The following is a 25212-nucleotide window of genomic DNA, read 5'->3' on the forward strand; positions in this document are numbered from 1 at the left end:
AAAGGAAAAAAGAAAAATCCAGGAAATTGGTATTTTATGTTCACCCGGGAGTGAATATTCCCTTTTTTCTTTGCTATTTAACAATTCCTGCTGCTTTCCAAATCAGAATTCATGAGGATCCGCTGAAGATCTTATTCTTAAAAAGCCTTCGTCACATTTTAACGCATCACGGTCAGACACTTTTTGGCTCCTACAGATGGGCTGCACAGGGAAGAGAAAACCCCAGGCTAGAATAATGGGTTTCAGAAAGTTCACCTGTTCCTCTGAAGGGATTGGATTTACCTCTGGCACAAACGCTGCCTTGGTGGTGGTGGTGGGGAGATGGGGAGGTGAGAAACCAAAGGTTGGAAGAAAATATCTGGGAAGGTAGAAAAAGGAAATTTGAGAATTGATTGGCTCTTGTGTGCTGTCAGTGGGTGTATGTGTTTTTTTTCCTCTTTTTTTTTTGCTACAGGAAGTGATTTGCAGTGCTCACCGAGCCTTTGTTGAGAAGGGTCTCCTCTCGGCGTGAGTCATGCTTCTGCTGTGAGCAGCCCCGAGCAGCTGGGCGCTCATCGGAGGAAGCTATGACTTTTGCAAAGCTCACGCGCCGCCCTCAGCAGCCGAGCCCGGGCCCGGGGCTGCGCGGCCGCGGCGGCGCAGGCTGTTAGCGGTGGGCGGCCGGCGCCGCTGCCCCCCACCCGCCGGCTGTCCCGGCGCCGAGTCCCGCCCGGGACCGCGGCTCCTGCTATGCGCGGCAGCCCGCGTCGGGGCCGGCACCTGCAGCGCCCGGGCGGATGCGGCGAGCCCACGGAGGGGCATGCTTCCACGCACCAAGTACAACCGCTTCAGGAATGACTCGGTGACATCGGTCGATGACCTTCTGCACAGCCTGTCGGTGAGCGGCGGCGGCAAGGTCTCGGCGGCGCGCGCGGCCCCGGCGGCGGCCCCGTACCTGGTGTCCGGAGACGCGCTGCGCAGGGCGCCCGACGATGGCCCAGGCAGCCTGGGCCACCTGCTCCACAAGGTGTCCCACCTGAAACTCTCCAGCTCGGGCCTCCGCGGCCTTTCGGCGGCCAGGGAGCGGGCAGGCGCGCGGCTTTCGGGCAGCTGCAGCGCGCCCAGCCTGGCCGCCCCGGACGGCAGCGCGCCCCCCGGGCCCCGCGCCCCGGCCATGCGCGCCGCCAGGAAGGGCCGGCCTGGCGACGAGCCGCCGCCCCGTGCCCCGCACGCCAGCGACCAGGTGCTGGGAGCCGGAGTCACCTACGTCGTCAAGGTGGGTGCGGGCGCCGGCAGCCGGGGGGGAACCCGGGTGCAGGGCGTCCGCTACGGTGGGTCGCCTGGGAGGCCAGGAGGTGCGCACTCCTTCCCAGCCAGCTTGTCTGGCCGCGGGAACAGGGCACCGCCGATGCGCCCGTTGCGCATCCGTTGGGAGACGGTTTGAAATCGGTGACCTCACTCTGTCCTGGTTTCCCTTGGCTGCACTCCTTTGGCATGCCTTTGCCACCTCGTTTTGCCATGTGTCCGGCCAGTGCCCCTCCCGGCGTGGGCCCTTCTCCCCGGGGACTGTGCATCAGGCCTACCCCTGGGTAGGCACTAGGGGAGACCTGCGCAGCCCCTGCCATGAGAAATGCCGGTGGATCACCACCTCTGCTCGGTTGGCCCCGGCGGCAGGTGGGCGGTTTCCTTCCCCCACAGCAAGCATGTCCAGCTCCCTGCAGAGCAGGGCAAACGCGGCCTGCTTTATATAAGACAAGCTGCACTTTGTTACCCAGCAAGGCTGTCTTTGGGGTCTGCCTTTCGTTCCATACCTACCAGTTTTGGTTTATAGCAGCAGAGAGAGAATTCGGGACCGTTTTCCCCGGGGAATGTAGTCTGCCATTTAAATAGGCCTAAGGGGGCTGAGGTGCGTGGTCTGGAGCTGCTTGCTGGAAAGGAGAGTTTTCCTCCAACACAAAGACTTATAAGATCATGCTCGATGTGATCCACAAAATTCCTCCCTCATGCAACTATTTTATGATATTTAAAGAACAAATACTCAGCAGCGTCCATTCGGCCTGCACCTGATTATGCCCTCCTGCCTGTCAGGCAGCAGCCCCACCACAGTGCTCAGCTGTGCAGACAGCCACCAGGCCAGGGAGGAGGCTCAGAGGTGCATTATTTCAATCGGTCACTCCAAGGCTTGGCTTTTTATTTAAAGGAAATGAGACACAAACTCCATCCCCATGGTGTTGCCAATAACATTGACAAGCCTGCAGGATGCCCGGTCTGTATATATTGGCTACAGATCCAGTTTAAAAATTCACCAGGCCACATCCTCAAACCAAATGTTGTATCTTGCTAATCTTGGAAACAAAATATTAAAGGAAACAGTTAACTTTGTGGATTATTTTTAACTGTCTAAAAAGTCCTGACAAAGGAATGTGATCATCAGTGTTAAAAATGGGCCTCTTCCTTCTGAGGCTGCTTGTTAATTTAATCTTCATTTTAGCTTCTGAAAACTCATTAATATGTTTTACAAAGGGGATGTAGATCAACATAAAATATGCACATCTGATTGAGTTTATCATAAGAGAAAATGAATATTCTTCTTGTGTTCCTTCTTTAAATTATATAACCATGAGCCAAAAAGAAAAACAAAAAACAAAAACCACTACAACTTTGAGGTGAAGAAGTGACACCAGAGTTTGTTACTTCTAGTGTGTTAGTATAATTGCTATCTCCAAAAAAAAAAGCCTATGTTTAAAATAGATGAATAGACCTTGACACAGTTTTTACACCTGTCATGTTGAACATAAAGGGTAGTTTTCAAATGGAGGAAGAATTCTCAAATTTATGCCTCTAAAGTTTTCCTTAAAAAAAATCATTCACTTTGCTTAGGGCTTTGCTCTCGCTTTTTGAAGAATGAAGGCAGACATCCGTGCGGACTGTGACTCGTGGCTGAATCATGGTGGGTGACTGGGACCAGTCTGCTCTGCTGGGCCACTGTTGAGTCAGGGGTAACAGTCCAGCAGCAGTTCTCAAGTAGGCAGAGGGCTGGGTCTGCCCAGAGCCTTCTGGATTGTAGGGTCAGTTTGTCTAGCCTCAACTAAAGGGTGGCAGTGACCTGGGGCACATAGTGTGGCTAGTTAGTGCTGGGGGCCATTGCCTGGTCCATCCTCCCCTGTGGACAGTGCAGTCGTGTGAACATGAGCTCAGGCTTCCCTGGAGAAGTTTGACCTCACACGGCAAAGGAGACCAGACACTGCAGGGCATTTTCTCCTGTGCACATTCCATTCACATTATTGTGCGGCCCTCTCTTGGTCTGCGTTTCCGCATGGCCCATGTTGAGTTTAAAACCATGAACTTCTTTTCTTGAAAAATTGCAAAACTGAAAAAAAATCTTACTTTGGTATTATGTGCTGATTTACAAATAGTGTTATTGGAATCTTTGCTTTAAAAGATGTCTGGTAGACATAAAGGGGCAATTTTATAGTCTCTCTGTATGTTAATTATAAAATCTAATGGTTTAGGTGTGGGAAAGAACTTATTATCCCCTTTGATTTAAATTTATTTCTAAATTAAGGAAAATCCCCAAATGTTTTCCAGTTTCCTGGAAAACTCCTATGCTGTATAATTATAGATGTCCCCTCATAGAAATACCTACTTCCAGACACTGTTAGGATATCGCACACAAGATTTATTATTCTCAACTATTTCAACTTAATCTGCTTACATGAAAGTAGAAACTAAAAGATAGAAGTCTGGTACGTTTTGATCATCTAGGAAGCATCACAGTATTTGAACAGCAGGTTGTAAGATTAATTAATGAAGGAAGTAAAATTTGACAGTGGAAGAGTTCCTGAGCAACACTAGGGCTCAAAGCTCGGGGCATGTTTAATTAGCGCTCCACTTGGTCTGCTGCTAGTAACAGCGTGGGGTCATGCAGGGGAGAGGGCTCTGGGGCACGCAGCCCCAGGTTAGTATTTCTGTCAGGCGGCCTCACTGGCATCACCTTTGTACCCTCCAAATATGCCTGACACCTGGTTTTTTCTTTTGATGACACAAAAGGGAAAGAACAAGGAAATATGCCCTTGATAGAAAGAAAAATCCAACAGCAAAGAACAATGAATATTTTCATTGCAATTCAATTTTAAAACTATCTTAAATTTGGACCCGAGAGGCCAATAGAAACGCAGACAAGTAGGACTCCGCAGCTGCCCCCCTTCAAGTTCTATTGCCCAGAAGTCTGAGCTGGCCTGGACCCCGAGTGCCCATGGATGCTGCAGCTCATCCTTATCGAGTTCCAAAGGCAATATTGAGGTCTCCACTGAGAGATGCACAGAGCAATGACTCCAGGAAGGAAAGACAGATGTGAACCGTTGGGGGTCCATTCTTAAGGATAGCCACTGGCCGAAATCGAAGTGCCTTCCAAAGACCAGCGCGGCCTTGAGGTTCAGAGTTGACCACACCTGATGGCGGGCAATATTGTGTGGGCTGCGCGTGGGTTAGCTGCTAGCCCTGGCGGTCCCCCAAAGAAGGGCTCCACCTTCTAGCTCATCACACCCCAGACTCAAAACAGGGTAAGAATCGACCACATTTAGTACCCACCAAGTGTCCATGGCACGAATCAGGAGGCCCACGTGTACAGCAGTGCCTTTAGATGTTCACCCTCACCATCAACACCTGGAAGGCAGGTGAGGCGGTTCATAAATGCCTGTGATGGCCCCTTAGTCTCCCGAAGGGTTCAGTCTGCAGAGTGTTGTATCTTTACTGACAATGTACGTTACGAGCTATTTACAGGTGATTCTGACAATCAGAAAACTACTGAATTATTTCCTGATATGCTGGATTGTTTTTCATTTGGAAGGAAGCCTAGTTTTTACAAGAACTCTAAAAATTATTTTGTTTCTCTCATTTGTGAACCTGATGATATTTAGGTTGGCAGAAAAAAATTCGTTTTATTTATATATGTTCTATTGCTCTGTATAGATGGTCTTTATAAATTGCACTTACTCTAGAATTTATTCTTAATTGGTATTTTTCTTAGTGCTGTGTCCCTTTGATGACTGAGCACAGGTCACACGAAGCAGCCCTCAGCAACCTTATTTCAGGATCAGCCAGGATGTATTATTATGGTCGGGTTGATTGAATTTTGTGTTAATTCTAGATTAAAAAATTATTCCTTGATGTGGAGTGGAGCTTTAAAAGCTGATTTTTTTCTTATAATTGTTGAAAAAAATCTCATAATATGGATAGCTTACATGTAATTATTGCCCAAATGGTTTGAAAAACAGTTTAAGAAATTTTTTTGAGATTAACAGACAGAATTATTAATTTGATCTGGAAAGCATGTCGTCTCTTTTTTTGTGACGCAGGTATAGCAGGTGCATTAACTGTGCGTGTGCACACACACACACCACACCGTACACGCACCACACACACCACACACACCACACACACCACACACACCACACACACCACACACACACACACACACACCACACACACCACACACACACACACCACACACACCACACACACCACACACACCACACACCACATACACACCACACACACCACACACATACACACCACACACACCACACACACCACATACACACCACATACACACCGCACACACCGCACACACACACACAGGGAGACAACTTGTGATGACTTTGGCTGTTTTCTTTCTTGTTAGAAAATAGCAAATGTCATATTTCTAGAAATACCTGATTATCTCATTCATTTCTTTTATATTTACGTTTAAGAGGAAATAATTCTGCCAGGTGCGCCATTGATGAGACTTCAGTCCCGTGAAGAGCAGGCTTCTTGCTCCCCCACCTCCTCGCTGTGCTTTACCTTTGAGCATATGTCATATGTTTGAGGAATATGTGAAAAGTATCATTTAAGCAAAGTCCTGGTGCTGGAACCCCTGGGTAGCAGATGTGTAAACCCACGTGAGAGGCCGGCTTCCCAGCCAACGGCTCGTCCTGAGGGGCGTGGGAGCCGGCAGCCCTCACTTGGTTGTGGCGCCTTGGAGCAGGAACATGGCCTGGATGTGGGGTGCCTGGGTGGGGGCCAGGAGCCCCGGACCCCAGCTCCACTTGGCCACCTCAGAGTGTGGGGCTCGAGAGGTCAACCCTCTGTCTAGATGTTTCCATGCCTGCTGCAGGAAGTAGAGGCATGGGTTGTGCTGGGCCAGGCTCCTGTGACATGGGGACCTGGCCCAGGTGGAGGTGGTGGGTGTCATGGCTGGGGCAGTGCCTTGTTCCCATACCTTGTGTGACTGGAAGAAAGGGACCCTGCAGTGGGATGCACTGCAGTGTCAGGGGTGTGCGTACCCCGGTCAGGTGCCTGGGGGGTGGCTGCGGCCAGGGAAGACCCCACAGCACCAACCAGAAAATTTGCCGGGGTTCAGAAGGAAGTGCAATGAAGATGCAGCATTTTACAGGGAAACAGCCAAGGACGAATGAAGTTAAATGGAATTATTTACTTCAGAAATAATATGGTTTCAGATGTAATGGAAAGGAAGGACCAGTTGTGTGTACTTCCTGGGTAAAGGGCAAGAAAAAAATGTTTGAATTTTAGCAGAAAAGATCTACAATGTGTAATGGAGAAAGAATACCTTTATGGTGGGAGAGACGAAGCATAGGAATGGCCTACTGAACGGGTGGATGTTGATCCTGGGTGAGTGCGTGTGTGTGTAAGTGCACAGCAGATTGGATGCTGACCACGGGGTGTGCGTGTGTGTAACTTCATAAGATGGATGCTGACCACGGGGTGTGCGTGTGTGTAACTTCACAACAGGATGGATGTTGACCACGTGGTGTGCGTGTGTGTAACTCCACAACAGGATGGATGTTGACCACGGGGTGTGTGTGCGTGTAACTCCACAACAGGGTGGATGCTGACCACGTGGTGTGTGTGTGTAACTTCACAACAGGATGGATGCTGACCACGTGGTGTGTGTGTGTGTGTAACTCCACAACAGGATGGATACTGACCACGCTGTGTGCATGTGTGTAACCTCACAACAGGATGGATGTTGACCACGGTGGGTGTGTGTGCAACCAGACGACAAGCCTTACAAGTTGCTTTTGGTCCTGCAAGTTCACAAGTACCGATTTTCAATTGAGGTAAAAAAATAACACATTCTGTCCAGATGTGGTCTCTCCCTACCACCCACCACCAGGGCGACAGTGGCCCGTTGATGCACGTCGGTCTTTGCCCGCCAGCACTAGGGTTGGTGATGTTTCTCTGATGATCATCTCAGAGTTTCAGAGTAGTCTTGAGCATGAACAAACAGAATGGCACTTGTTAAACTTCGGTGGGGGGCCAGGAGTCTCTGCATGAACCCCCGGGTCCCAGCAAGATGCCGGCCCGAAGGCTGAGTTTCCAGGATTCGGGCAGGGCCGTGCTCTTCATCTTGTGGGGAGTCAGTGAGCAGGTGCTGCGTGGACCCCCGACATGCCAGGAAGGAGAGGACCAGTCGCTGCTCTTCTTGGGAAGCTGGCACCTTCTTGGATCTTTTTGCTTCTGCGCGGTGCCTCTGGCTGGAATCACCCTCTGCTCTTGGCCAGGCAGAGGCTGGCTGCTTCCTGCATCCACGGAGCCTCTGGCCCTCGGACTCTGGGCTCAGACTTGCCTTGCCTGCTCCACGGCTGGTCTGGCCAGTTCCGCCACCGTCTAGCGGACACCTGGGTTCTAGCCATGATTCCAGGCCCCTGCTGGGAACTGTCGGGAAATCTGGAAGCCGGAGGGAGAAGCTGCAGAGAAGGGAGAGCCGTGGGGGTGGACCGGGGCTCACCTCGTCACTGGTGTCCCCGTTTCTGACACCCCTGCAGTGTTGAAATATCTGAAACCACTCAAAGCCAAGGCTTTCTGAGAAAAAAAGGCTCCAAGAGCTCGTCGTTATGAGCTGCTTCCATTAGACTAGAAGCCTTCCTAGTGTGGCATCTGAAATGTGGTTTCCTAAAGTGAAAGCCCTCCAAGGAGCCTTTCCTCTCTTCTGTCTATTGAATGGCAGGAACAGCAGCAAAGATTTCATGGGTTTGTGGCTGTGGGTCGCCCACTTTCCCAGAGTGGAGGCTCAGACAGCCCCCTGCGCCTCAAGGAATGCAGGTGTCACACCTCGTGTTATCACCCGAGGTAGGAGAAGGTCCACTGGTGGGACACTCAGCCATCTTGTGTGTCTGTGGAACAGAATCTCAACCAGGGACAGAGGCCGCAGGAGGGGAAACAGAGGTTTCTATATCAAGGTGTGTCACCACTAAAATGGAAAAACCACGTGTTTTTTCTAATTTGCAAATACTACTAATAGCAATAATAGTAACTTTTAGATGTAGTGTTCTCAATTTAAGATTTGCTCTCATGGATTTTTTTAAAAAAGTATTTGAAATGTGCTTCTATGTGTTGGCTTTGAACAAGTTGAAGAACAAAGAGCAAGTAAGTATGATCAGAAAGCGGAAGTGGCCAGGGCCGGGCCCCCGCGGGAAGCTGGGCTCGGCGGGAGAGAGCGGGAGGCCAGCCAGCCAGGGCCTGGGGTCAGACGAGGCACCGTGGGCCCCTGAGCCCATCCTGAGTGCGCATTCTGAGAAGCTTCCATGCTTTGTCCACGTCCACGTGACTGCGGGAAGCTGGGGCGTATCCAGAAACGTTGGTCCAAGCAGGCGGCTGTCAACCTTGGCGCCCTGGCTCATTCTGCCGGCCTGTCCCCTTGAGGACCCCTCCCCACCCTCCTCCTGGTCTCTGGGCTGGAGACGCTGCTTTTTAAAGGATTGTCATTTGTGAGGCCGTGGCGGCTGCACTACGTCAAGAACTGAGCTGTGATTTTTTCCACTGGAAGTAGCAACTCCCGTGATAGATAATAACCTTGTTTGCAGAGTGACTTATCGACTCACATGGGAGACAAAAATGAGATTCCTCAAATGACGGCCAGAGGGAGGATCCTGATGTTCCAGGGTCGCCCACAAACTCTTGCACCCACTCTCTCCCTCTGGCTCTGTTTCCCAACTCGGTTAAGACCCCCAGGGCAGGGATGTGCTAGTTAACGGTTAACACCTGGCTCTCTGGACAAAAAAGTCAGGATTTCTAGTATTTGCCAGTCTTTGTGGTGTAAATAGCCACTGCCCTGTGCCCCTGGGAGGTGGGGGGCAGATGTGCAGTAACACAGAGTCTTAACTCCAAGAGTGTAGACGATAGTAAAGTGTCATACAAGGATTAGGAAGTGTCGAGTTTTGAGTATTTATTACCTTTTAAAATAATGTAACTGATTTCTGTAGACAGCCTCCTTCGGCCTCTTCCACCCTAAACCAGCCCCCCGCCCCCAGCATCCCTTCTTTCCCCTCAAATCCCATCCTTCCTCATTCCCTTCCTCTCATCTAATTCACGCTGACATGTGACAACTGGCTTCTTCCAATCCATGCACAGTGTCTGGAAAGGGTCTCTAGTGACCCCTAATTTTAGAATCTAAAACCCCGTTTCACTTCTTTTTCTGCTCGACCCCTCCCCACAGCACCTGGTGCTGTGGGCACACAGCATCACCCCCAGACTCCTGGCATCTGCCCTGGAGAGTCTTCCTCTTTAGTTTTTGTGTGGCCCTCTTTTCTTCTTTCTGTTTCTGGATTGTTTGTGAACAGTCTTACTCTCTCCATTCATCCATTGTTAATTCATTCCTCCATCAATATGCCAATCAATCACTGCATTCAGTTGGTATTGAGTTCCCATTCTGGGGTAGGCCTGTGCCAGGAGTTGGGATGAAGAGGTAAATTAAACAGGCATGCTTCCTGCTCTTTTTGTTTCAGTGGGGCAGACAGATGAGAGAAAATACCAAGGACCACATTGGCGGTGGGGATGCGGAAATCAAGGATGGCTTCTCCGAGGAGATGATACCAAAATGGAGCCCTAAACAATGAGTGGAAATTATCCAGGAAGATAGGTGGGGTATGTGTGCAGCTGTGCTAGTGCATGAGTGTGTGGGGAGCCCATTCTAGGAGAAGGAGATAGAAACTGAGAGTATCCAGCATAGCTAGAGTGTATGGAGTCAGAGGGAGGGTGACGGGTCCCCAGGGGGAGGCCAGCGCCAGGCAAGGGCAGTGAGAAGCCACTGAAGATTTGCTAAAGATTATTCTATCTTCTGTGTGAAAAGGTGGGAATGAAAATAGAGGCAATTAGGAGAGAATTAGGAGGGATGACGGTGGCTTGGGCCAGTGTCATGGGCCCAAAGCCAGTGGCGTCCACTGAGTCCAGATCTGCATGGCTTACTGTCTACGCGACATGTCCATCCACCGTTTCTGGGGCCTCTTAAGTGAAGCGTGTCTCAAAGTGAATTCACGACCTTTCCCACCTGCCTTCTGCTCCTTAGTTGATGGTGTTACTGTTCACTCACTTTCCAAGTTCAAGACTGAGTGCCATCCTTGAATACCTCCTTTTCCTGAACCCATTACATCTGTTCAATCGCTGAACCCTATTTCTACTCAGCAGGGTTTCCAGTCTTTCTTCTTTTCCTTTCCCTTTGTCCTGATTCATACCTTCTCCATTTCTAGCTGTGATCATTACAATAAACTAGCTGATCTTCAAATTATTGCTTTGGGAAAGACTCTTCTTTTTAAATTTAATAAAAAATGTGATATAGTCTCACTGAAATGTTTCAAACAAAGTTTCCCCCCACTCCCTTCCCAATACTTCTAATTTTCTTCCTCTCACAAATAATCACCATCCACTGTTTACTATTTATATTTCCAGATGCACACATACATACCTTTTTCTTTTTCTTCCTTTCTTTTATCTTTTCTTCTTCCTTTCTGTTACACTAAGCTAAGTATTCTACATATATTGTTCTGTGACATGCTCTTTTCACTTAGTATCCCTTGGAAATGTTTCAATATTAATACCTGTAATTCTGCCTCATTCTTTTTGGCATTTGCTTAGTATCAAATATGTGGATGTACTAAAATGTGTTCAAACAGTTCCCTATTGTTAGACATGTAGATAGTTTCCAATTTCTCACAGATACTAAAATAATGAACATTCTTCTACATGAATCTTTCCACTTGGTCAAATATTTTTGCCTGTGTGTACAATAAGTTTTACCTAATATTAATCCTTTTCTTTTCTTATCACATTGGCAGGACCTTGAGTAGAATGATCAATTCTATTGGCGAAGGTCACTTTTTCATTCTTGGCTCCAAAGTGAGTCCTTCTGTACTCAACTTATTAAGGCGGAAATTTATTGTTATAGACACCTTTACAAGTTAAGAAAAATTTCCTATAACCTTAGTTTTTCCAAATAAAAAAAAATCTGAAATGGTTGTTGAATTTTTCAAGGGTCTTTTCAGCATTTGGTGAGATGAATATATATTTTTCACCCTTTTCCTGTTGAAGTGGTGAATCATTTATCTTTGTAAAACACACGTCTCCTCTTCCTAATTGATAGCCCTCTGTGCTGCCTTTGTGTGCAGAATTCAGTGTGACTCATTATTATTATTATTACAAATGTTCACGGTTTGGCTTCAGCTTCACTCCTGAGCTTCCTCTCCTGCTCCCTAACCCCTGACACTCCAGCACCGTGAAGCAACTTGTTTCCCCCAAACCAGATGCACCTCTGGCCTTAGCTGGACTGTCCCGCTCTCGACCCCTTCTCTCCACCCCATCTTGGCCTAGAATAGTGCTCTGCTCACCTTCAGGACCCAGCAGCTTTTCCCTCCTGCCTCGCTCATGAGGACAGTCAGTGATCTCTTCTCAGGACCTCCACAGCTCTGTGGACTTGTCTTTGCAGTTATCGATTCAGTCCACACTAAGTGGGAGCCCACTGGCTGCCTGCCACTGGCCCCTGGGACCCCAAGATGAATTAAGTGGTCTCTGCTTTCGCGGAAATCATTCTCTAGAGGGGGTCACATGTGTGTGATATAAGGCCATGAGTTGTGGGAAGGGCGGTCAGCCGGCTCTTCCAAGACTTCCCTGGGGCAAGAGCCTGTGATTAACACTTAATATGTCACGATGCAGGAGTCGAGGTGGCTGCAGGACACTGGGGAGTGTGACAGAGCACAAGAGAGTGGTCAGGAGGGTACCCTGTGGCCCACCTGTGTATTGTTGGTCATTAAGAATGTAGCTCCAGAGAGGCACATTTTGAACTCTGTTCTGTTTAAAAATTCCTTGGTAATTGTCCTTTCTGTGAGCCGTGATGTATGACCCAGCCTGCCCAAAGTCTTTACAGGCTGTTCCATGAGGGGGAGCATTATTAGCAGACCCAGGAATTCTGTTTTTCCTGCCCTTTCTCTTTAAAGCTAATTACAAGAGGGTTTCAGTAAGAGAATCAACTTTAATGAGAGCCATGAGTGATCATTATTAAGTTAAAATATTGTATAGCAAAATTTCACCAGGACGTTCCAAACAGAAAGCTAAACTCCTGAACACTTCCCTGTACCCCACCTCTAATTAAAGTGCATGGATTTGTGAAAAAGAGCAAGGTAAATGAATGCACCAACAAGTATTTTTTGAGGGCTCAATTACGTGCCTTGTCCTGGGGAAGGTATTGTGGATTTTGAAAGAGATGCAGGGCGGCTTTCCAAAAGGAACTTGAGACCCAGTTGAGCAGGAAAAGCTGCTCCATTTTAAAAAGGAAGAAAGATTCGTGTTCGGTAAGGGCTAGTGACACGGTGGGAGATCAGAGGTGGGCTGGAGTTATCAGGAAAGGCTTCACAGAGGGGTGGGATTTTTTCTGGGTCCTGAAAGACTGTCCAGATCTGGGTAGGTGGAGACTGGAGGATGTTCAGGGCAGGAGAATCAGAGTGAGAAGTGCTTTGGAGGCAGGAGTGGGCACTGCGTTTGCCCAGGGGATGGGAAGACGCTGTACCACAGACTGGCACAGTCTGAGGGAGGCCGAGATATCAGCTGCCAGTTGTCAGTTGCACGAGCTGTAGCCTCTTGAGTCTGAACGCTTTCTGTTTAATGGAGGGACCAGTGCAGTGCAAGGCCCTTGCTGGACTGCTCTCGATGACCCCTCCATCTGGTGACGTTGGTAGGACTGACCTTCCTTACCAGGTGGCAGTCCTCGAGGGAGCTGGAGGTGTGTTCCCCTAGCCTTCTCCTCTCCGGGCTAAGCCTTTCTCACTCCGTCAATGGTCTTGATCTCACTATGTCCTGGATTCTCTTATCTATTTACATCCCAGTTTGTAAATTACATGTAAGAGATTCTGCTCATGTGAAGAATTTGGTGGAATTGCAGTTCTGGCTGGGTTGGTATATATTCTATTTTTAGAGTTTTGTCCTGTCCTAAGAATAATTTGGCCCTTAGTTCATATGCCTGCACAACTGAGAGATAAATTCATCTTTGTCTAAGATACAACTGCTCCTTTTTCCAAGAAAGAATGATAGGACTTTCTTTACCGCTTGTTTGTTATGACCTACAAGTGGTGTTATTGACAATTTTCAAAGTCACACTTCCTTTTATTAAAAGGCTCAATGTAGACTCATCTCTGTGACCCCCCTCCCACCTCTATTGCTTACTATACCGCATTCAACTACTGTGAGTTTCCAACCATCAGCCTCTGTCACCAAAACTCAGAACTGCAATTGAGAAGGCCAGTGGAATCATCACTGGGAATTATGCCACCCATCAAACAAAAAGAATGTCCCACAATAGAATGGTGGAATAAGTTCTGGTGCATTCACACCGTGAACTAATATGTAGCCATTTGAAACAGTGAATTAGAGTCCAATTACGATTGACTGGAAAAGATTTTCATAAGGCATCGTTGGGTGAGGAAAGTGTGATGCAACAATATGTGTGTAATATGAACACATTCTCGTAATGGAACAAATACAAAAATGCTTGTATATATCCACAATTATAGTCGGAGACTTCGACAGCCCACTCTGAGCAATTGGTAGGATACTATGCAGAAAATCAGCAAAGATATCCAAACTGAATGACCTTATCAACCAACAGGATCTAGTAGATGTACATAGAGTGATCTACAAAATCACAGCAGAATAAACATTCTTATCAAGTGCCTGGGGAACATCCACCAAGATGGACCATATTTCGAGCCATAAAACAAATCTAACCAAATTTAAAGTAACTGAAATCGTACAGAGTGAGTTCTCTTGCCATAATGGAATCACATTAGAAATCAGTAAGGAAAGACAACAGGAAAATCTGCAAACACTTGGAAAGTAAACAACAAGCTTGTAAATAACCCATGGGACAAAGGGGAAGTTGTACAGGAAATTAAAAAAATACATAGAATTGAAAGAAAATGAAACTACAACATATCAAAATATATGGGATGCAGCTAGAAGAGTGCTGAGAGGGAAATTTATAGCACCAAATGCTTACATTGGAAAAGAGAAAAGTTCTCCCACTGATAACCTAAGTGTCTATCTGAAGACACTAAAAAAGGTCAAAATAGAGCCACAGCAAACAGTAGGAAGGAAATAACAGAACAGAAATCAATGAAATAAAAAACAGAAATCAAAAGAAAAAAATCAATGAAACAAAAATCTGATACTTTGAAAAAAATAAGTAAGATGCATAAACCCAGCAAGACCAACAGGGATAAAAAGAGAGAAGACAACAATCATCAATAGCAAGAATGAAACCGGGCTGTCTCAACAGGTCCTGTAGTCATGACAAGGCTTCCGAGACAGTGGGCCCTATTCTCAGTTGCTGAGTCTAGACCACAGGCTGATGGCTGTTCCCTGAGAGCAAGGAGTGAGGCAGGCTCCAGCCAAGGGGCATCCAGATAGAGTCTGGTCCAAGAAAACTAGGCCTGGTGTTGGGGGTGCCCAGGCCTAGTGGGTCTGCAGGAAAGAAGAGGCTGCCTGGGCTAAGAACATGGCTGTTGGCTACACAGAGGGGTGCTAACAGACCATCAGGCCATCTTGTCCAATAATCTTTTTATTTATTTTTTTTGGGGGGGTGAAGAAAACCAATGCTCTGGGGAGAGCATGCATTTTCTAAGACCCAGCAGCTAGTTGAGTGTCAGAGCGAGGTTGGGAGTGGGAAAGGGAGCCACGCTAGAATAAAAAGGGCGGGTGTGCGAGGCCTCCTTTGCACATTAGCTGGAACGTGGCTTTAGCTGTAATACCAGTGTGTATTTTTGGACCATTTCTCTCCTCTTTTCCTTTGACTTTGAAGAGCAGATGTGGCCTATTGCGTGGCTGTGGTCTACTTTTAACCAAACCCCAGTCATATTTCCTCTCTCTGACTCAGCTTCCTCGTCGTAAATGAGACGGATGACACACGCCACCGGCTAACATTTCCACAGGCATCCTGGCTCTTTTGATGCAAGCTTATATGACATTTGTATTAATACAATTTTCTCTGTGAGATGAAAGATTAAAAGAGAACTGTCGCACTAGCTAAGGAAACTTAGGCATAGGGTTCGGATGTAAACAAATGGCTAATTTCTTCCCTGAATTAACTGTACGGGAGTTGAAAAAAATCTGACAAAGGAGGTAGGAGAACTGAAAGTGGGTCGTTGTCTCTGTCAATCCCCACCCATGTGTTCCCACAAGGCTGTCCTGTGGCGTTCCGTTCTTCACATGCCTTGTGTGCCCGGCCACACCGGAAACACATTTCTGGCTCAGAAGGAGTCAGGCTTCACTCTCAAGAACAGGTGCCCCGGGTCCTCTGGACACACGGAGAGCTTTGCTTAACTCTTAATCTTCCCCTCCCCGTGGTAATGCCTGCCATGTAGAGGCACCTGAGACTCAAGCCCCTTGTCTAAAATAGGGGTGACGGCAGCACCGTCTTCATAGGGTCCTCAGGAGGAGTAAGTGTGGGGGGATTGGCACAGTGCCTGGCAGGTGGCAGGCGCTTACTGAAGGGCCACTGTTAGAGCCATCACAGCCCTGTTGTTGAATCCACAGCTCACCTCTCCAAAGTCCCACGAGTCAGGGCCGGCCTCCACCTTCAGTCAGAGGCTGATTATTCACTTGCTTTATTCAAGAGAGAGCGTTGTCATGTCATAAGACTGTGACTCTGGCTCTGTGTCAGCTCAGCCTCCTCACTCATTTGAATCTGTCCCACGAGATGTGATGCTGCAGCGCCATTCTTGTTACCACCAGGCGGACGTGAGGTTGGGACTCGATGAGATGAAGGCTGGAAGTGACCGAGGGCTCTTCCTGGCCACAATTTTGGGTTCTCAGCTTCACAGCTTCTGCAAATAACCTGCATGGATGTTGGAAGCAGATGTCACGGGGGGTGGGTGGTGTCTATGTGGCCACAGCTTCTGGTGTCAGTGTCGAAGTTGACCAGTGTTGATGAAGAGCTTGCCAGCTGCCCTGTAAGCCGGTGAACAGAAGCTGAGCTGTTCTAGGGCTTCAAACAACATTTATCGTAATGCCAAGTTATTTTGGTGGGTTGATTATAAATGATTTTAATTTTTTGATGCTTGTTTGTATTTTCCAAATTTTTGGAATGAACATACGTTATTTATCAGAAAAAGATGAGCATTAAAAACAAAATAGTTTCATGAGTTCTGTTAAAAGCAATGATCTTTTATCCTTTTTATTGAGTACATAGAAGGCCATGCAACCTTGTGTTCAGCTCGGTGAGCACATACACACATCACACCCACTCAAGCACCTGACGGAGATCTAGAGCATATTCCCAGGTCCCGCTAGGCTCCCTTGTGCCCCCACCATTCAGTACCCTCCCAAAGGATCCACTATTCTGACTTCTGCCACCATTGATCAGGTTATGTCCATGACCTTTTAAGTGAAAAAATACTAGCAGTGTTGGCCAAATTAGCGCTATTGAGTATGACCCATTCCTTTAGTGTGGATAGCAACTTTTCAATAAATTCAAGGCTATTTTTAGAGGAAGTTTTATAGATACATAACTTTAATCATACAAAATCCTGTATAAAGTAGATTAGGCTAATTAGTTGATGGAATCGAGAGTTTTCCTTTTCTCAGATAAATGTAAATATTAGTAGCAAATAATTTTAACTTTCGTGTTACTAAATCAAGTCATTTTGGACCTTCAAATTATTTGATAGCAATACCAGACAGAAGTACGCTGTGTTCTACAAGTGGCGACTGGACAGTGGTGGACTTAAACATTGTGAGATGGTGAACGAAGGCCTTAGTGGTGGACTCACTGAGAGGGTTGGGCCACAGTTAAATTGAGCAATTCTAAAGGATGTTTCAAACCTAAAAATTCTGGAAAAGAATTTTGCTTGAAGTTAAAGTTGCCACGTGTTCTATAAGTTGATGCCACTTGAACTCTGTCTGATGGCGTGAGTAGTGGCACTTACCTGTGTTCAGGACCATGGTCACCACTGGGGAGAAGAGCCTGCTGAGGGATTTGGAGGAAAGAGGTGACGTTCGGAGCCCACCCTGGGCCTTGGGCTCTCACAGGCTGTTGAGTGACAATCTACCAAGTCAGAGTGAGATGCGGGTGGGGGCTCGTTTATAGTGTAGTTTACACCCCACATCTTAATCCTAGTTCCCCAGAGAACAGTTCATCACATGTGGCCACCTCCCCTTATAGAATCTGAATACATTCAAGTCACAGGGGGTCGGCTCCACTAACAACAAAATCCTAGGAAGAGAATGGACGGTTACTGCAAATCCAGAAGTCTATTCACAACTTACTGAATGGGGATACTTTTAGTTAATAATGTTTAGCTTTCTTTTACGAAAGCAACACATGCTAATAATAGAATAAGTAGAAAATAGAGAAAAACATAAAAAAAATTAAGATCACCTGTCATCACAATCTTCCATGATAACTCTATTAAAATTTCCATGACTTTTTTCAGCCCTTATTTTCATTTATGCAAAATTTAGATCAGGCTCAATGATTCTCCAAATCATTAAATGTTATTGAAAGACATGGTTTTTAATGGTTGCATAATATTTGATCCCATTAATGTATTATAATTTGCGTAAATATTTTTTAAATTTTTGAATATTTAGGCTGTTTTCAATATTTATGATTACAAAAAAACGAGTGTTCAATTATTTATTCATTTATTTAATAAATTGCATGAGTTTATGTAACATGTCAGACTTCGTACAGGTGCTAAGGATACAATTGGGGATTAAAAAACAGCTGTGGATTCTGCCCTCATGGAGCTTACATTCTGGTGAAGAAGTCAGAAACTAACTGAATAATCAAACAAACTTATTAAGTAGAGACAATTAAATAACTAATAAATAATTTAAAAATGCAACCATGCCCAGAATAGCCAAAACAATCTTGATAAAGAAGAGCAAAGTTAGAGGACTCACACTTTCTGATTTCAAAATTATGTGATAGTGGCCTGGGTATAGACATATAGATTAATGGAATAGAATTGAGAGTCCAAAAATAAACCCTCACATTTGTGGTCAATTGATTTTTGTCAAGAGTGCCAAGACCCTTCAAGGGAGAATTGTCGTTTCAACAGATGGTGCTGGGACAACTGAATATCCACATAGGAAAGAATGAAGTTGGACCCCTTCTCACATCATATATAAAAATTAACTCAATATGGATCACAGACCCAAATGGAAGTACTAAAAGCATAAAACTCATAGAAAACATACAAGAGTAAATCTTTGTGACTTTGGAGTAAGCAATGATTTCTTAGCTATGAGACCAAAAGCATAAGCAACAAAAGAAAAATAGATAAACTGAACTTCATCCAAATGAAAAATTTTTGTGCTTCAGAGGACACTATCGAGAGGTGAAAAGACAACCACGGAATGGGAGAAAATACTTGAAAATCATATGTCTGACAAGGGACTGACATTCAGAATATATAAAGAACTATTACAATTCAACAATGAAAAGAAGAATAACCCAACTAAAAAATGAGCAAAGGATTTGAATAGACATCTTTCCAAAAAAGACATACAGGTGGCCACTAATCACATGAAAAGATGCTCAACATCTTTAGTCATTTAGTTACAGAGAAATGCAAATCAAAAACACAGTGAGACACCGCTTCACCCCCCGTGGGACAGCGAAAATAAAAAAGATGTACAATAGCAAGTGTTGGTGGTGAGGATGTGGAGGAATTGGAACTCATACGTTTGGTGGGAATGTAAAATGCTGCATGTGCTTTGGAAAACTGGCGGTTCCTCTAAATGTTTAACGTGGTGTTACCACATGACCCAGCAATTCCACTCTTAGCTAGATACTCAAGAGAACTGAAACGTGTTCACACAGAAGCTCATCCGTGAATGTTCACAGCGGCATTCTTCACAGTAGCCAAAAAGTGGAAACAACTCAATGTCCATCAACTGCTGAATGGACAGACAGGAAGTGGTGTATCCATATCACGGAATAGTGTTCAGCTATAAAAAGGAGTGACGTGCTGACACATGCTGCAACATGGATGAAACTTGAAAAACATTGAGCTGAGTGAAAAAAGCCAGACACAAAGGGCACATACTGTATGATTCCATCTGTATAGAATGTCCAGAATTGGCAATACTGTAGAGACAGAAAGTAGGTTAGTGGTTGCCAGGAGCTGGGGAGAGGATGACAAGTGACTGCTAATGGGTCCCTATCCAGGTTTATTTTGGGGGCGATGAAAATGTTCTGGCATTAAATAGTGGTTGTACAATATTGTGACTATACATACTAAAAATGTCTGAATTGTACACTTTAAAGGATGAATTTTTATGGCATGCAAGTTATATCTCAATAAAAAATAATTGTAAAAGATGCAGCCGTGTTAAATAAAAGGAACCAGAGGCAAGTGGGGACTTGATTCCATCAAGGATCTGAGGTCTGAATGTAAGTAGCGATTGTGTAGATGAGGAGGGGAGGAAAGTGTTCTAGAAATCAGGGGCCTAGTGTGAATGGCCTCAGGAGGGGTGGGAGAGGCCGTGCCTTTTCTCATTACACCTCTCGTTATTTCCTAAGATGAGGTGGAAGGGACTTGGCATTAAAATGTAAATAAAATCTCATTTCTGAAGCAATAGAGTTCATTGTAAAAATGACAATATTCAGATAAATAACAAGATGAAAATAAATGACCTCCTGCAGAGTTGGCAAGAGGGAGGGAGAGGTGCTCCCACACACTGTGAGTGGACGTGTAAGTCGGTGCAAGCTTTACAGAAAGCCAGTTGGAAATATTTATCACAGGGGGTGCTGTGGATGAACAGTCGATGTTCAGTATACAGTCTGTATCTTTGCATCAATTATGCACAGTGTTATCCATGCCATCTCGTGTATTTCTCACAGTAGTCCCATTCTACAGATGAGCAAACAGAGACTCCACAAGGCCCGGTGGTTTGCTCAGGTTCACATGGGTGTTCAGCCACGAGGTGGGTCTGTAACCTAGGGCCATATAAGTCCAAAGTCCACTCTCGTCTGACTATCAAGCAGAAATAGATGCAGGCTTTACAAGGCCTTGTCGTTTGCCAGCCAGGGAAAGTGACGTGTATGTGCCTCTCATAGAACTCCGGTCTCGTGACTTAAAATAACAGGAGGCAGAGGAGTGAGATTTGAAGTCAGTGATTTTTCTTGTTCACTTGTGTATCTGGGTGCTTGGCACATAGAAGCACGAAATAAATTGTGCTTGAATCGTGTAATCATGGTAGACTTGGCTTAAAAGTGCAGTTAACATTTAGACTTAAGATTAGATAATTAACTCAAAGACTGTATATGCATCTTAATATTATAATTCATTGGAAACTCTAAGCATGTGATTCAATTGGGAAAATGTCAACTTACTGATCTTTTAGGAAATGCACGTGTAGCCCCAACTGAATGTGACCTGTACCCATTCCCGGTATTACTCTAGATGCGGAAAAATCGGCGCCTACGTTAAGCTGAGAGAAAATGTTGAAATTTATAGCAATAGTGTTATAGTTTACTTTTTTCTTTCCTGAATTTGTCTTTTTTTAAACTTTTTATTTTGAAATAATTACAGCCATATTTGTTGTAAATATAATGCACTTTTTGCTCCTTTCTTCCTCTGCTAAGATTGGCCTTTTTTTTTTTTCTTTAGCCACAAATTCACAGTCTCAGACACTCATTTGGATTAATATAGCTAAGGGGAAAGGCCTATTTAACAGCAAAATATCTAAATTCCAGTATAATTTCAGGGAAATGCTGTGAGAGAATGTTCAAGTACATTACATGTCACAAACCAGTACAAATTGGTGCTAATAAGTGAAATAAAAAGTTAATGAAAAAATTAGCATTCATGAGATTCCTGCATTATCAAATGAAGTGTTATAAGCTTTCTAGCTCAGATCGCTGGAGGGGTGTTGAAAGCTCCTTTAACTTCATTAGCCCTTGGTGAATACGTTCAACAGACATTTATTTTGTACCTGTTACAGGTGAGGCATTAGGAGTGCAAAGAGGAACAAAGACACAGTCCTGCAGGTTGCTTTGGGTGACAGAATGTGTAAACGGGTGCTGAGCCAGCGCTGGGTTTGGGGACAATGACGTAGGGCCCTAACAATGTTTTGGAGGCCAGTGGGGGTGTTAGGAAATTGACAGGTAGGGAGGGGATGGTAATGCTAGAGAGCCTTAAAGGTTTAAAGGTTCTCTATGTTGAATTTCGGCAACACATCCGTCTTACATTCTCTGTGCCAAGCATTGTGATGTGATAAAAGTGTGAAAGGCATTGTGCAAACAGGCAAAGAGTCCACGGCAACAGAACACAGAGAGTGCTCCCACGAGACAAGGCAGGTTATCACTCGGGCATGGAGGGGCGCTTTCTCTGTATCTGATATTCCATATGGATCATTAAGGACTGGAAGGGCTCAGAGAAGGGAAGAGCGGAGGGAGGAGAGGGAGGAAGGGATTGCAGGTAGGAGGAATCACATATGGGGACACGGGAGCTGTGACAGGCTGGGATGGAGAAGGTGGGGATGAAAAGTGTGGTTTGACAGGAGTATGGGTGGGGCGTTGGCACGTGAAGCCCAAAAGATAGGTGAAGGAGAGACCGATCATTTATCCACATTTATGACCGACTTTCCCGGCTAGAGTGCATCCTCAGTCGTGCAGGACCTCACCTGTCGTGTCGTCTGGCGTCCTACCCAGTGCCTGGACTAGTGTTTGGCACAGAGTGGAGCTCAGCCAACATTTACCAGATGAATGATGTGGTCGAAGGGCCTTCTTGGCCAGTTAGAGATGTGCTGTTGGGTGTAGTTGAGTTCTTCCATCCTCGCCTCACTGCCGTGTCGTCACCATATTTCACGAATATATCACAATTTATTTATTCATCACACTGTTGATGGATATTTGGTTTTCTTTCCAGTTTGGGGCTCTTGTGAATAGTGCTGCTGTAAATATTTTTTGCACATTTCTTTTGGACGTATGGATTCATTTCTCTCAGAGTGGGACTGCAGGTCATAAGGTATGCACAAGTTTAGCTTTGGAAGAAGATGCCAAACAGTTTTCCCAAGTGTTTGCTCCAATTTACACTCCTGCCAGCAGTGAAAGAGAGTTCCTGTTGCTCCACATCCTCCCCGCACTCGTGACTGTATTGCCACTTTACAGCCCTGGTGGGTGTGGAGCGCATGCGTCCTGGTTCACTGTGCATTTACCCGATGACTGATGACATCGGCCGCCTTTCATTTGTGTCTTTGCCACTTGAAATTACCTTAAAATATAATGCACAAGGTTAAACTAGTATTTTTCTAAAACTAGCTCTGATATCTGAAGTTAATCAGTGTCCCAGCCCAAAGGGGATGGGAGCCTCCCCTCCTCTCATTTCCCTTCTTTGCCATCCTCCCTCTCAATGCTCATTCTACCTCCCGTGTCAACACGGGACTTCAGTTCCAGATTATTATTATCTTAAAACACAACCACAAGACACTTAGACTTAGTTGATTTCATTGATTACTAAATATTGTGTCTTGTTTCCCATTTCTTTTTTTTTGGATTTTATTTATTTATTTGTTTGTTTATTTATTTATTTATTTATGTGAGGAAGATCGGCCCTGAGCTAACATCTGCCAATCCTCCTCTTTTTTTTGCTGAGGAAGACTGGCCCTGGGCTAACATCCATGCCCATCTTACTCCACTTTATATGGGACGCTGCCACAGCATGGCTTGACAAGCGGTGCATCGGTGTGTGTCCGGGATCCGAACCCATGAACCCCGGTCTGCCACAGCAGAGCAAGCGCACTTAACTGCTTGAGCCACCGGGCTGGCCCCTGGATTTATTTTAATTCTTGTTTGAGCACAACCTCAAGTAATTCTTTCAGAGTGAGTTTCTGTGCGGAAAACTTTCTGAATCTATGCATATCTGAGGATGTTCTCTACTTTTCCCTCACCCCTACAGTATAGGTGTTGAATTCTGGTTTCAAAAATTATCAAAAATTATCTTCCCTCAGAGTTTTGAAGATGTTGTTCCATTGTCTTTTTGCATCCAAAGTTGCTGATGAGAAGTCTGTTGTCCTTCTGCTCGTTCTTTTTATCTGTGTATATATGTATTTTATTTTGTTTATTTATTTATTTATTTTTTGCTTGAGGAAGATTCCCCCTGAGCTAACATCTGTCCAGTCTTCCTCTCTTTTGTATGTGGGTCACCGTCACAACATGGCTTGAAGAGTGGTATAGTCCGAACCCTTGAACCTGGGCTGCCAAAGTGGAGCATGCTGGACTTAGCCACTACACCACAGGGCCAGACCCCTGTATATATGTATTTTAAATTGTGGTAAAATACGCATAACATAAAATTTACCATTTAGCCATTTTTAAGTGTAGTTCAGTGGCATTAAGTACATTCACATTGTTGTGTCTAATTCTTTCTTAAGTAATCAAATACTCCTCACCTACATCTGAACCTTCTAGAATTTTCTCTTTATCATTGTTGTTCTGACATTACACCAAGACACAGAAGTTTTTGTCCATTTGTGCTTGTTTAGCACTTGGTGGAACATTTCAAAGGAGGACTTGGGTCTTCAGTTCTGGGAAAATTTTCTCTATTTCCTCTTCTCTGTATTCTCATGTCTGCATCTCATATTTGATGGGGGTTGGAATGTCTCCATCTACCTTCCATCTCTCCTAAGTTTTCTTCCACTCATCCCGTCTCTTTGTCCTTTTGTGCTGCTGGTGTCTGTGTCGTGGGTTCCCAGCATCCATCTGCTCCTCCCACGTGAGTAGCAACAATGTACTTCAGGGGTGGTCTTGATTGCTCTACGCCCATCACTGTAATCACTCTCCCCTGTGAACGACTGGCTCAGGAACCAGGATGAGGCCAGCACAAGGCAGCGAGCTCCCGGGGCGTCTGTGCCCCTGTGCCAGTCCTCTGCTGCGGGCATGGTGTTTGTGACTGCCTTCTTAGTCCTCTTCTGCTCAGCTCTCCTCTGTCAGGGGAGCCTTGATGTGGCTGGTCCACCCACAGGCCCTTTCTTCTGCTCTCCACTGTAATTAGGGATTCATCCGGTCTCTATAGCCCTTCTGCCACTACTGGGGACTGAGTGGAAGGAGGTGGTGCCGTGTGCATGCAGACTGCCAACGTTGTCCAGAACCTTCATTAGTTTTTCAAACAGAAATTTTTTTTCTCAAGTATAATGTAAATTCATTTCCTTCTTAATTTCCTTGGCTTAGTTAAGCCTCCTCGTATTTCAGGATGACGCCCACTGTTAGGGAAAGGATATGTCCTTGCCAGTGCCGTAAGTCCATCATAAATGGAGTGAGAACGTGTCCTCCACCCCGTCCTGTTCAGAGCTCAGCTCGGGTTCACACCAGGAAGTCCCCGTCTCAGGCAGATGCTTCATTGAGACAAAGGGGGCTCCTTATGTAATTTTAAAAAAATTACCAATGCCGTGAATTACCAAAGCTTATGAACTGTGGAAAATACAGAAAGTATAGTTTTAGGATTTTCAGGATGAGTTGATATTATATTTAAAAATCCAATAAGTATATTTAAAAAATATATTTTAAAAAAATGGTGAGGGGCCAGCCTGGGGGCGTAGTGGTTAAGTTTGTGCACTCTGCTTTGGTGGCCTGGGGTTCGTGGGTTCGGATCCCAGGCATGGACCTATGCACCACTTGTCAAGCCATGCTGTGGTGGCATCCCACATACAAAATAGAGGAAGATGGGCACTGATGTTAGCTTAGGGCCAATCTTCCTCACCAAAAAAAAAAAGAAAAAGGTCAGAAAATAAATCATCCTTAATCCTACCAAGCAAAGACAGCCCTGGGCAGCAGGCAATTGAGATCAAGAGCCAGGGTCTGACCTGAGGTGGTCGGAGTTCAAATGCTGGCTCCTCCTGTGATGCTGTAAGCTCAGCATGCCACCTCTCAGAGGCACGGGTTCTCCAAGGGTGGCCTCTGAA

The 25212-nt window shown here is 45.6% G+C and overlaps 1 protein-coding gene across 1 annotated transcript in view; it reads left to right on the forward strand.

The window, feature by feature from the left end:
* Nucleotides 1-403: 403 nt before the first annotated feature.
* The window catches only part of SHC3 (SHC adaptor protein 3), a 131770-nt gene continuing 106961 nt past the window's right edge, over nt 404-25212 (forward strand). The window contains exon 1 of the mRNA XM_087444789.1: nt 404-1255. Within this exon, the coding sequence (XP_087300915.1) occupies nt 800-1255 (456 nt within the window). The 5' untranslated portion in view covers nt 404-799. The remainder of the gene's footprint in view (nt 1256-25212) is intronic.

Source organism: Ceratotherium simum, chromosome 20 (assembly GCF_057802395.1).
Source record: "Ceratotherium simum simum isolate JZ-2026a chromosome 20, ASM5780239v1, whole genome shotgun sequence".
NCBI classification, from domain to species: Eukaryota; Metazoa; Chordata; class Mammalia; order Perissodactyla; family Rhinocerotidae; genus Ceratotherium; species Ceratotherium simum.